General features: G+C 41.2%; 1 protein-coding gene across 3 annotated transcripts in view; it reads right to left on the reverse strand.

The window, feature by feature from the left end:
- The window catches only part of NSF (N-ethylmaleimide sensitive factor, vesicle fusing ATPase), an 82,044-nt gene that overhangs the window by 34,135 nt on the left and 33,646 nt on the right, over positions 1-14,263 (reverse strand). For all 3 annotated transcript variants that reach the window (XM_074849089.1, XM_074849087.1, XM_074849088.1), the window contains exons 8-9: positions 13,843-13,998; positions 626-825 (exon numbers count right to left, since the gene is read on the reverse strand). In XM_074849089.1, coding sequence (XP_074705190.1) covers positions 626-825; positions 13,843-13,998 — 356 coding nt within the window. The remainder of the gene's footprint in view (positions 1-625; positions 826-13,842; positions 13,999-14,263) is intronic.

The following is a 14,263-nucleotide window of genomic DNA, read 5'->3' on the forward strand; positions in this document are numbered from 1 at the left end:
GTTTAAGATCTCCACTCTCTAGTTTTGAGACATTATTCTCATCCATTAGTTTTCTGCTGTGAAAAATTAACGATGTACCAATTATAACACTTCAAGGATTATAATATACTAATAAGCCTGTAACCCAAAAACCTGAAACCATGAAAGCTTATTTGAAATTCATCTTATGTGCCACCTGGATTTAGTAGCAAAAATCCAAACAGATTAACTATATCTCCCCCACAAAAAAAGATAAAACAAAAAACAGAGCAAAATTTTTGCAATCCTATTTTTAAGCACTTTTTGAGCAGGTGACACACCACATAATACAAAGCATAGCAGGATGGGCCCTACTGTATTACTTTAAAATAACTCTGCATGGAATTTAAACAAACTGTCCATCTTCAGCATATCTGGCTAGAAGACCAGCTACCTCTGCAGGTTCTAAGATTGTTTTTTCAACTGACAGTGTGTGAATCTGTAGAACACTAATATTCAGTGACTTGCAAGGAATAACTATAATCATAAGCTAAGCAGTGACTCAGCCTTTTAATGCAAGCAGTAATTTTCTGATTATAAACCTCCTTTCCGGTCATTCTTTAGGCACATTCATACTGACCATGCTATTTATCTATGTTTGCATTACCCTTCTTTGTTCTTCTTCTGCATCAGCAAACAGCTTGCGGATGTTGGCCTCAGATTCGCCCACATATTTATTGAGGATTTCTGGACCGTTGACCACCTTTGGTTCTCTGGCATTCAGCATCTTGCCAATCTGTCTCGCCATAAGTGTTTTACCACAGCCTGGAGGTCCGTACAAGAGAATGCCTTTCACATGCTTGCAGCCTAGAACAAGAGAGAACAAGTTTAGAAAGCAGAGTCTAGAGAAAGGATATAGCAGAGAGGGAATTGCTGCTTACAGTAGGGGTGCTTTTACAGGGATCTGGCAGAGATGTGCATCAGCCTTAGCTCTGCTCAGTGCCTTTATCAGTGAAATTCAAACACAAAAATGCCAGACGGGATCAGAGTTGTTCCAATGATCTGGCAAGGGCCAGGAAAAATAACCCACAGAACAGCACAAATGCTCTCCCATGCATTAGGCATGCGAAGTGAATGGTTAAGGACTGAAAGCCTGAATCAGAACATCTGGTTAGTAATACAAAGCAACAGAGATCACTTGGTAAACATGTGAATAATGTATTTTTCAGTTCAACAAAAGAGTAGGTCCCAGGGATGCTGATCACCCCCAGGTAGTGAGGGGCTGTGGATACTCTTATTTACATCACCATATGGCTGAACACCAAGCAAAGACGTACTAGCGATTTAGGACAAGCAGGTACTGCATCTGTTCACTTCTCTCTTCTCCTAGAGGGACACACAGTGCCTACAAAGGTAGCCTTCCTTCACAGAAGAGTTTCAACTCAGTTTAATTTGCAGGTATGTAAGGAAAATCACACCCTCAAAGTTCCACAATTGATGGTGAGCTCCCAGTGTGGACATAGATCAAACACATTAATCTGATTCTTGAAAGAGAAAATGAGGAATACCATGTAATAATGCCGAACTTCTTGCCCCTGTATTGGGCTTCAATGAGTCCCAGACATTTAGTTCTGATTGCAAGTTCATAAGACAAATATTGAGAAAACTGAAAAAGCCTTCTAAGAACCATTAGAACCATCAGCCCAAAAAGCGTGACCTGTAACTAGAAAGACCTGAAACATTCTAATCTATTCAAGTAACAGGACTCTGATCACTGTGCATGAGCAGTGGCATTTATATTCTCTCCTCTAGGGAAACAGAGGATACAATGGCTGCAAGCTAATGCTGGACATCTCCCAGTCAGCAACAGGCACAAGCTTCCTAAGTGTGCACACAACTCCTGATAGAGGTCCCCAAGTGTGAACAAGAAAGATTTCCCTGAAGGATTCATGGAATTTTGGATACAGCTTGTGTGCCCCAGACATACTATCAACTCTCTGAATATCCTTATGCCTGAATATTTCATGCTCTGCCTCATACTATGCAAAGAGAGGTCGTGGTACCAGCACATGTCTACGGTGAAGTTTGGTTTATTCATTTAATGGGACTATCAGCGTTTAGACAAGATCTAGCCAGACAGAAAAAGTAACTGCATCCAGACAAAACCTTTTTCCTGGGAGCAATCCGAAAGGGCTGGTGTTGGAAAACTCTGAAATAGGAAAGCAGAGATCATGTATCAGCACGAAGTTTTAAACACTGAGCACCAGACTCAGGGAAAGCCTCAAAGAAGTAGAAAGCCACAGTTTCATAGCAGAGGCATCTAACTATAAAAACAGCGAAGGAAAATAGAAGTTACCTAGAGAAGAGAAGACACAGGAGCTATATAGTGCCAATTTAAAAGACATGTACAAGACAGATTCAGGAGCAGAGTGAGATTGCGTATTGTCTGGTCATAGAGTGGTGAGGAAACAGGAGAGAGAAATATGTAATTCATTTTATCTAGATCTTTCTATTTCCAGCAGATCTCCTTTTTCTGTTTTCCAGTTGATACTGAAGACCAAATTTTGGTCTTCAAAGTGTGTTTACAAAGAGTAAACACAAAACTACAAGTAAACAAATTTCAACACTTAGGACACAGCAGGTATTTCAGTAATTCATTTCTTCCTACGCTATTTCAAGCACAGTAAAAAGGGTTAGTTCCTCACTATATTGCTTCACTTTGCCCATGGAAAAGAGAGATGTGCAGACAGCAAAAACTCAGCCTACATGGACTCAAGATGTCCTTCTCATGGTTTAGACCATCTTGGCCACTCACAACACCCACAAGTTGACACTCCTGTATCTACTGCCCTTCCTCCAGAGTAACAACTAACTCATGTCACCGTCATCCTCACCGACCAGACCAGTGAGGACATCCCAAGGAAAAAGTCCTTGAGGAAGCTGTAACCACTGTAGCCTATGGGAAAACAGCATATTTGAAACCTGCCTCAACAAAAATCTCGACTTTGAACACAAGTGTTTAATTATAGAGGTAGGGAATTCAGTAGCACCTTCTCCTCTTCTCTTGCTCCACGTCACTGCTGCACAAAATCCCCACACACGTGCTCCAGATAAGCAAGGAACACAAGATATCGCTATACTTGAAGATTAAAAAAAAACCCTGTGTTTTGTTTCAAGAAAATTTATCTAAAACCTTCAAAATCTTTAAGTCTTAATTGTTTGAGGTGAAAACCAACACGTTAATTAGTGGAAACTATTCCATGCTGTAGATGACATTCGTAACACATTCACTACATTCTTGCAGTTTGACATTTTTAAGGATGCAAACCATCCAACAAGAGTCCTGCCGTGCTTAAGGTACACATTAAAAGCAAAAACCAAAGAAGTAGCAAATCAATAGCACAGAGCTCAGACTTAAAGGACCCAAGTTCAGCTTCTACCATCATCATCAGTTTAACAAGCTTGGGCCCATCGAGTTATTTGTCACTCACACAGAATGACTTCCCTTCTGGTTCCTGGCTTGTCTCAGCTATGTGGGAAGTTCACCCCAGACCACAGAGTCCTCACAGCTGCACAGACCTCACGGCAACATTCTGCCTTTAAAGAACAAGTACTTTGGTCTTTATTAACTTAACAATACTCAACTGTGATTTCATTTACTCCTGAATATTACAGTGATCAAGAATTCATTTCAAGCTGAATAATTGCTCAATACAAAATAATTTCTATTATCCACATGCCCTGTTCTCTCTCTCTCAGGTTGTTCATACACTGAAACAAAGTTTCAGGAGAACACTGCTATGAGGAGCATCTGATCCCTACCAAAACCCCAGAGCGCAACAGCACTGCACGGAATACGCATGGTCATAAAACTGGAAGATTTTTCTGGGCTTCTCCACAGATAAAAACATTACTACAAAAATCAAGAGATCTAGCTAAGAAGAATTCATTAGTCAACTTTCAGGCATCTATGAGTCAAAAACATAAACAACATATGCTGTCAGTAAAGACAAATTTCACAGAGGAACGAATAAGGCAGAGATAAATTAAAAGCTATTCCTGTCAAATCAATGTCACGAAAGGTATTGTTAACGTGTTTCGTGGAGGAACATGATCACCTATGTAGCCAAACAGCACAAAGCAGGATTTCAATGATGAGTGATGCTTTGAAGGGAAATCCCGAGCAAACCGATGCTCAGACAGCTCCACCGTGCTCAAGCAAGAGAGGCTACCAAAAGGCTACCGGCAAGTCAGGGCACATGCACATAAACAGGCCTGGGAGCATCCTGAAAGAGGCAGGAAAATTGTACTGTAGAGTATCATTTTTCTCTAGTAGGCTTTCAAAAAAGAAACATGAGGAACAGTCTGTTCCTGGGGTTTTTTTCCTAGTTTTCCTGCAATTCACAATCTCTCTCCTAGAAAGAGGTACAACATAGTTATATCTACAAGAAGTTTCTCTTCTACAGCCACAAAAAACCCTGAACTTCTTGAAAAGCCCAAATATTCCCCTCCTCCGCATGAGCTAAGACAGCTTAGCAAAGGGCTGAGGCTCTAACACACCGCCCCTGAGCTCATCTCCTACAGCGGGAGCGTATGGGAAGCACAGGACAAACTGGCATGGTTACAGGTGATGACCCCGGGGGAACACGACAGCCTTTGGATAAGTTTGCTTAGAAAGCCTCCTGGGATTTTCACCTTCTCCCTCTTCAAACTTGTCTATCATGAGAAAGCATCATCTCTTACCTGATAAATTAAATAAAGGACAAGCAGCTGTTGCAGGCAGGCAGACAGAAGGCTGGTCAAAGGTAGGCCCCTGACAAGCCCTCAGCTGTACCACACCATCGGCTGCTCACCCCTCTAGAGCAAAAACACCAGCTCTGGGACACAGCAGGTTCCCAGGGACAACCAGACCTTACCCAGACAAGCCCAGCCCGTGCTGGGTAGTCCACGCTCAGTCTTTAGCAAGTACCAAACACCCATGTGTGTGCCCCCACATCTGAACATCAAGGCCGTTACTGACCATCTGCTGCAAGACTCAGTTGCCACTGATTGGGCAACTCTGCCAGCTGGGTCTTAGTGAGGTGGAAGAACATTCCTGAAACCAAAGCAATTAGTTCCTCTTCAAGTGAAATTGCCACAAGCTACTCCGGTAGAGACTTCCCTGTATAGCTACCTTCACCTGGCTAAAATTAAAGTTTTAAACACAAGCAGGACTTTATTAAAATAGACAAGTGATGACAAACTACAAATGTTATGTCTCAAATCACAGTGGGATCCTATGCACCACACAGGAATTTTGATTAAGTTTATCTCCCCTTTGCTGATTTCACCAACGCAGCCCAAATGTCAATACTATTATGAGAATCTTATAAACACAAATTATTAGTAGTGCAGACATCTCTAATTTGTTAAGCTTACTATTAGGACTCCAAATCAAAGGTCATTCCGGTAACATGATACTTATGCAATTTAATGAAATACAGTTAGAGGCTGAATAGGTATGTTAACAGGAACTAAAAAATACCAATATGGGAAACATTCTACACAAAATATCAGGGGAAAATCATAAAAACTGTTAAGAATGGGAGAGTTACTAGTGTTACCAAGAGAAGTCAAACACTGTTTTGAACCAGAATGTCACTGGCCCAAAGACAAGATAAAGTTTATTTGTTCAACTCTCACTATTCACTTTTTTTGAAAGATCAGAAGAAATGTTTTAGTATAATAGGTATTTTCTACTTGGGAGTGTAATTCCCCTTTTAATTAAAATCAAAGCATTCTGGTGTGATTGTTATCACTCAGATGCACCTATCGGGAATCTGCATCGATAGTAAAGTACCGATTCTGAATACATCAGGGAGAGATTCTTATCTTTGCCCATTAATCTTCAAGCAGGTTAGAGTAAGATCAGGGTTACCAGACTTCACCTGCCACACAGACAAAATTTCCCCCAAATATATAGCAGGGTGGAATTTCCCATTCCTCTTACCCTGTAAGCCCAGCATTATTCCAGCCTATAGCACAGCCTCCAGTTCATCTTCCCGTAGGATTTACATGCTACCAACAAGTAGCAAGACTGAAGTAGCTTATTTCTGCTTTTATTTCAAAGCTGGGACAGGGAAAGGGCTACACCTAAACCAGAAGTTTTCACTTTAGTGGACTCTCTATAGCCAAGCTTTTTGATTTATCAAATCATTTGCCACTGTAAAGAGAAGACAACCAAGTTAGTTCTTTCTAGATGTTTGAAAACAGCTCTCTCATCGTATCTTGTCTGGCTGTGAGAAGTTTAATGCATGCATATATAAGGAGGCAATAACTAGATTTACGACAATGGCAGGATATTTATCAATTTCTGATGGAATGTGTTAAAAATGAAAATCCGCTCTAGAGAAGCTTCCAACAGAATGCCTTTGGCTACACAAAATCATGACTCTCAGAAAAAGGGATTTTGATAAGAGCATACACAAAACAAACCCATCTTTAGAAGAAGTCATCACTGTAGCAAAAGAGTAAATGCCTCTGCCTCTTATTAGAGGAGCTACAAAAATGTAGCTAATTTAAGATGAAGATTATGCAGAGCTGTTGGATGGATTGCTGAACACAGCAGCTGATGTTTACAGTCAAATCCCACCTGGTTGTTAATAGCCATAAATCTCATCAGCATTTTCTACTTTTTGGAATAAAGCTGGATCATTTCTGTCTACTTAGCAAGTCAACATGATATAATTTGTAAATGCCTTATGGAACACTTACCCTCAGAGCATTACAGAGTAAACAAGTATCAACATAACAGGGTCACTGGGATGTCTCAAGGCCTGGTTTTCCAGCTAGAGAAAAACTGTAGTTGCCAAGCAGTGGTGCTGATGCTGCTAACGAACACCACAAGTGCAGCCACAGGAAATAAGAGCAAAAGTCCTCTCAGTATCTGGTGATGACTATGGCCATCAACACAAACACACAGAAACTCCTTGCAGCACATTTGGTGTAAAGCCCCTTCCCTTCCTTCCAAGCTTACCCTCTGCGACCTTCACTTCACATTTCCACTTTCATCTGCTGAACGAGCAAACATTTTTCTCTCGTGGCCAGGCAGAATTTTGAAGCCCTCTCTCTCATATCCCTCCCACTGGTCTCTTTCCAAGGCTGAAGATCTTCAAGCCAATTCACTCTGTGTACAGAAGCTTTTCTGATCCAATGTCCTGGTTTAACCAGGATAGGGTTAAGTTTCCCCAGCAGTGGGGGGGGAGCTCCAGCCGGGTTATTCAGATACCATGCGGATGTCACATCCTGGCAGGTCACATTTTCCTGGCGCAGGAGCGCGGGGCACTCGTGGTTTTGTACATCGTGCTTCCCACTGCTGTATTTGGTAGCTATTTTGCTCTGTTCATTGCTATCACTATTACTGTTATTGTTGTTGTTTGTTGTGTTGCTATTGCATTATTGTATTAAACCTTTCCTTATTTCAGTCTTGGGGCTTTGTATTTCACTCCCTTTGTGGGGGAGGGGTAGCAGCCGCGTGGTCTCAGACCCCGGCAGGGGCTAAACCACCACATCCAACCATCCTGATGCCCTCCTCCAAAGTTTTTCCAGTTTTACCACATCCTTTCTCATACAAAGACCAAGACTGCATCCAGCTATTCAATAGGGGAACAAATTACAGATTTACAGTGGCATAATTTTGTACTATTTTGTGGGGTTTATTTAATTCTTCTTATTACCAAATTCAAGTAGGAATTGACTGACCCCCTACTCCACCTTTAAACAACTGTTTTTGTAGATATACTACAGCCCCAGAATTTTGTTCAAGTGAAAAATCAGCATTTTACAAGTCATTTTCATGCACATCATTTTTCATTGATCAACATGAGGCTTCATTTGTTGTTTTATTGCTGAGTCACTCTGACTTGGAAAGTCCTTCTGCAGAACCACAGAACAGTAGAGATTGGAAGGGACCTCTGGAGATCATCTTGTCCAACCTCACTGTGCACAGCAGGTTCACCTAGAGCAGGCTGCCCAGTGCATCAGCCACTCCTCCCAGTTTTGTGCCATCTGCAGACTAAGGGTGCACTCCATCCCGTCATCCAGGGCATTACTAAAGAGGTTAAGCACTACTGGCCCCAGTATGAACACATGGGGTACACCACTAGTAACTGGCCTCCATGTGGGCTTTGTGCTGCTGACCACAACTCTTTGACCCCAGCAGCTGAGCCAGTTTTCAGTCCACAGTGCTGCCCGCTTACCTAGCCCGTCTTCCATCGGTTCTTCTGCAAGGCTGTTATGGGAGACAGTGTTGAGAGCCTTAATAGATTTGAGATAAACATCCACAGCTCTTTCCTCATCCCTTAGAGCTGTCATTTCATTGTAGAATGCTATCAGGTTGGTTAAACACAATTTCTACTTCCTAAAACCATGCTGACCTCACTCATGATCACCTTCATTTGTCTGGAAATGGTCTCCATCATTAGTTGCTCCGTCACCTTCCCAGAGATCGAGGGTGAGGTGGACAGGCCTGTAGTACCTGGCTTCTCCTGCCTGCCCTTCTTGGAGACAGTAGTGACACTTGCTTTCTTCCAGTCCTCAAGAACATCTCCTGACTGCAATAATCTTTCAGAGAGAATTGAGAGTGGCCTCGCAATGACATGGGCCAGCTTCCACAGCACTCATGGGGGAAAGAAAGTGAATGTCATCCATAATGTTACAAAGGAAAAGGAAAGGAGCCATGGGGTTGGGCTAAATCTTGAGAGATCCTTTCCAATCTCAGCTATTCTCTGATTGTGTGGTATAGACCTATCACTAACTTAATATCCAGAAAATTCTGGCACAATGTCTTTTTTAAGTACGTAGAAAAAACCAAGAATACAAGAAATAGCCAAAAGGAATTTATTAGACCAGCCTGAGACAACTTCCCTCTAGGAAAGGACAGGAGGTCGCACATAGAGGGTTTGAGAAAACAAATAAAGCAATGGAGGGAGATTTAGACTTTCATAAAGATATAAATAGGTCTTATACATCTTCATAAACATCCAGGAAAAACAGGGACTGAATGAAGTTAAAAGTGGACAAAAAGTAGATTCAAAAAAAACCCACAAACTTTAAAGCACAATGAGAAATGATCCATCCTGCAGTTACTGGTACGCAGTGCTTTTATTAATAGCTTGGAGAACAGAACAGAATGGACCTATTAAATCTGCACATTACAAAGCCAAGATCTACAAATACACTGACGGGCAAGATTAAATTCATTTGAACACAATGTAACTGGATGCGCAAGTTTCTAAATTGGGGTAGAAATAGTTAACTGCATGTTGCAAAACAAAAAAATCATCATATTGAGGCTTGTAAACAGGCACGTAAACCAAGGCACAGACAAAACCTGCCGATTGACCTGGAATTGATTAGCACCTCAGCTGCTGTCCTGGTCACCACGCTTCCAAGCGGTGAAGAATGACCAAGGGAAGAGAAACAACGATCGGTGATCCAGAGGTTATGAGAAATGGTTTAAGAATCTGAGATCTAGCCTTGAGAATACTGAAGAGAAACACAGACAAGTATGTAAAAGCCTTGCTCAAAAACGTACAAGAAATAAACAATATGCAATATGAGCTGCTGCAAGACTGAGAATAAACACTTGAAAAATTTTGACAGTAAAGATGCTCTAAGCAGTGCAATAGGTTGCCTTGGGAAGTTCTGGCATTTCTATCAACTCGGTTACAAGTTACACATGTCTGACACTAATTTTTCATTAAAATTATCCTATTTTAAGAAAAGACTGGATGAGATCCCTTCCATTATTCTTATTCTCTTATAGTATCTGAATACTTCAAGAACATTAATGTATTAATTTTTAAGACAGGTTAAAAGACAAGCCTCCACTTCACAGGCAGAATCCAAGCAAGCAAATAATATCTGAGTATCTGCTAATTTAAATGTTCATCTTGTGTTCTGTTAACACTTTTATACAGTGAGCTGTACTTCAAAACTACAGAGCACTGAAACCAATTAATCACAAGAGGTCAGAGGACAAGTTAAGATGGTTACCAGGAAATAGAAATCACCTTGGAAAAGTCTGATTTAACCTACTTATTGGTGGTAACAGGAGAGGATGGGGAATTTGGGTTCCATTTCAATCTCTTAAAATGAACGTGATCTGTAACTCCAAACATTTCTATACTGTTATTAAACTGTAACAACATGTACATACAGAATCTGCTTTTCCAGCAGCCTCTACAACAACTGTGTCACCTAAGTCAGAAAAATCACTTCCCTGCTGAAAGTCAAGATTGTGTTTCAATGCATGGAGACACTAGAATGTTCTTTAAAAGGAAAAACAACAGTTCAGTACTAGCATTTTCTTTTCAGGTCTGAGAAAACGTTTTTCAGTTTTGCTGAAATTTACAGCTCCAGACACCAAATATCAAAAACTTTATAGTCTAAATGGCTAAATATCTGTTGAAGTTGAGGAGGCGGGGGGGAGCAGCGGGGGAAGAACAGTGTTATAATAAGTATTCAGCAATCATCTTAATGTTAGACAATGGCACAAGCCATTAAACGAGCTGAATTTGAAGTCTCAACAGAAAAAACAGCATTTAACACGGATGTGAGGAAAGTGCTTATCTGCAGGAACAGTTTAGAAAAATATTTATCAAATAAAAGGAGGAACTTCAGCTTGAGCAAGAGGATGCTTTGAACTGCATCAAAGAGTAGCCAAAAACCAGTCTGCAGTGCACCACGAAGTTGCATAGCTTTATTATGAGCTCGACGTCACAGAGATCCAGAAAGGGCCCGAAAAGGAGGACAATCCCCTAGAAACACGGCTTTTGTAGAACTGTCCTTTAGAAAGAGACTGCTATCTTACCTCCATCAGTGCCCTGCAAGTGTCAGGTTCCTTCCTTACAAGTATCATTCACCGGACAGCGAGGGCTCATGGATGGCACTAGGGAGTTCCCTCCTGTTTCAAGGCACTTTCCTCAGCCCTCATCCAGATAAGGATTTATTTCCGTTTGGCAGTCACAAGATTATTAAGAGTCAAGCATTAGGTGAAAGATAACAGCATCGCCAGTGTTGGTAATGCTAGAATCTCCAGTAAATGACTGTGAAACTGTAGCCTTATAAGCAACCAGATTAAATTCATGAAGGTCCCACTGTGGTTCAAGTGACCTCACCCCTGCTGCCCACTGCCCTCCTCCTGCTGCCCCTGGCATTTATGTAGCTACCTCACATCAAGCCAACCAGGGAGCTGATCTAGCTGAATGCTAACCCTATAAATTTTTTGTAGTAGTAGTATTTTTTGCTTCCAATTGTATTGGCTCTCTACAGAGCCACTCAAGCCCAAAGCTACCACAGTAGAGGTGGTAGATACGCGTCTGGGAAAAACATGGGTAGGGAAAAATAAATTGCCCCTTTCCAGGGCAGCAGGGAGTATGGCAAGGTTTAATGACCAGCTGAAGCTGATCTAAGATTTCTTTTCTTGGATAAACCAAAGACTGTAGCATCAGAGTAGTATTTACACCCTTGGATAATATGGTTAACTAATGTTGATTTATATGCTCCAAACCCAGAACATTCCTTGGAAGTTAGATAAACCACACACAAATTGCAAGTAATTTTTGAAGGGTCTATAGAGCCTCTATGTAGTTATGGGACAGAAATATTTATTGCATTTGGCATGGAAGTCGCAGTCTGTGAGCACTGGGCAAAAACCAGAAATGGGTGAGCAGTAGAGCACCAGATAGCAAGCAAATTCTTTCTTTTCCTTTCCCAATAAATTATATACAAAGGTGAACAGCTGTCACATTGACATTTCAGATCTGAAATATAGTTAAGAGCAAGTTATAACTAAGGCAAAGAAAATGAATGTCAGAAAGTTTTGTTTTTTCAAATTTCAGATAAGCTCCTTAGCCCTAGGGTTAATCAGAGAGCTAGAGAGCTCTGTCTGGAGTCTAACTTCTTACCAGAAAAATGTTTCTTTGTGTAGTATGTGTGTAAACACGCACAAGTAAGGGTATATGTATTTATACAAATAATATGGCACACCTTTAATTCATTGCCCAGGGTAATCAAAATACTAGTGGTCCTTCAGAGAATCTTTTTCTTCCTGTATTTAGCAACACCAATTAACAAGAGGAACCATCTGAGCAGCAAAGCAGTTCCACAACCTCACCCTGCAGTCAGCAAGGTTTCTGACCTTCTCCAGAGGTACCTGATGGAGATGCAGGTTCTCCACAGCAAAGTTAGCTGCTGCACATCGTTACCAAATTGTGCCCAGCTGTCAGGTTAACTCAGCTAATGATAATACCAAGGGAATGTAATCGTAGTCCGACCTGACTGCTTCACAGGCTGCCAGATTGCATGCAGCCAGGGAAGGTGAATAGGTGAAGCTATAGCATAATGAAAACAAGCTCTAATTATCTCTAGTCTACTAACATATTTCTCATCACAGTCCAGTGACACTGATGACAATTCCCAAAGTCTAAATCTTTTACCTTCACATATCATCACAGCTAAGGACTCTGCACTGCACCAACGCAGATATTTGACAGCTGCTTCAAAAGTTAAAAATATTTGTAGTAAGGGATGCTGGTCCATCCAAAGGCCATTTCTGAACTGAACACAGAGAGTGCCTAGGTAAAAGCTTTTCTTTCTATAACCAGCACTATTTCTCTAACTTCCTCTCTATGCAGAGCAGCTAAATATTTAAAAATTTAAGCATTTGATATTCTCAAGAAGAGGCACAAAAGTCATGCCTTGTTCACAACCGCAAAAACCAAGAGAACCAAGATCTGCCCCCAGAAGGCCCTGGCTATCGGATCGATATAAAGTAAAAAGGCAGGAGAGAGAGCATCATGCACTAATTTGGATTTAGCCTACAGGGATTCTTCAGTGTTTCTCCGTAAGTGTTCAAACCACTAAGAAAAGCCCTAATTCACTTCCACAAGCACTGGAAACGGCCACACTTTACACAGCCACACACAAACAGGATGTATCTTCTGATGAAAATCTGTTTTGTAATCAAAATCCTGATTGCTTCATTTGTGGGGAGAGGGAAGGTGGATCAAGAAATATAAACATACACAGAAATTATACAGCTACGGATTCCAAGTTTAAATATGAACCCACAGAGATTATATTCAGAGAACGAGGACCAGCTATAACATCGCCAACCACTTCATGTGACCAAATAAGATACCTGCAGCTGCATATCGCTTACTAAAAATTAAAACCGGTACCATTTATCTGCCTGCCAGCACATGTTTACAAAGTAATGGGACTGCCTCTCCTTCCCCCGACCCCAACAGAGTTATATTTAGAATCTGTGCTTTTATTTCACAAACTCCAGGACGTGCCATAGCCTGTGCATCCTCTCCAGCATTTCAAATCTGACCAAGCACAGATCACACAAGATACTGTATTCATTGCACTAACGCTGTGAGAAGGATATAGGTTTATAGCACAACCACCAGGACAACAGATATTTAATATGTAGGGCAAGATCATCAAGACAGAACTTCCTTTGACCTATATAGACAGCCCATTGCCAGTAAGTTAGGAATAGGAGCAGTCTCACTGCTATGAATAAATGAAGCATTCAAAAGAATAGGGAGCTTCTAGGTTCCAACAGAAAAGTGTTCAGATAAACCATGTATCTCATTTGTACAGACATTTCATGTACAATGTGAAGTATTTGCATTGTTTCTTTGTCCCCCTCCTGTAGCCAAGTAACAAGAGTATGAAATACATTCGGGACCCACAAGGGAAGAAAAGGCTTTGTTAATCTATTAGATCCCTAAGCAACTGCATCGGAAGGTTGTTAGTTGATATCCAGTCTTTACAAACCAGAAACAGGCCTGCACCTGGTACCCCAGCCGTAATTCTCTGGATTATACTCACCCATTTGCTCCACAATTTCAGGTGGAAAAACTCGAGAAGCAAAAGCTCGACGGAAAATATCTGAGAATTCTTTGTCTAGGCCCCCGATGCCCATTTTCTCAAAATTCCAGTCTGGGTTGATGATGGACTGGCGGTTCTCCTTGGTCTTGGATTTACCTGCAAAAAAAAAAAAAAAAAATTTTTTCAAATGTGTAGCACAGCAGAATTATAGCAAATAAGTACAAACACCAGAGCAGTTCTACCAGGTCAGACCCACGTCCAGCTAACTCAGTTTGGTTTCATCATGCTTAGGCAGGAGGATGCACTGTGACAGGGATGCCAAGGGCAGTATACCAGAGATTCAGCTTACTTAGTAAACTATTTTCCCAGCCTTCCAACCATCCTGTTCAGGGATTTCTCAAGTCAGGTGTTGCTCCTACAT

The sequence above is a fragment of the Strix aluco genome, chromosome 24, assembly GCF_031877795.1.
Source record: "Strix aluco isolate bStrAlu1 chromosome 24, bStrAlu1.hap1, whole genome shotgun sequence".
Lineage (NCBI taxonomy): Eukaryota > Metazoa > Chordata > Aves > Strigiformes > Strigidae > Strix > Strix aluco.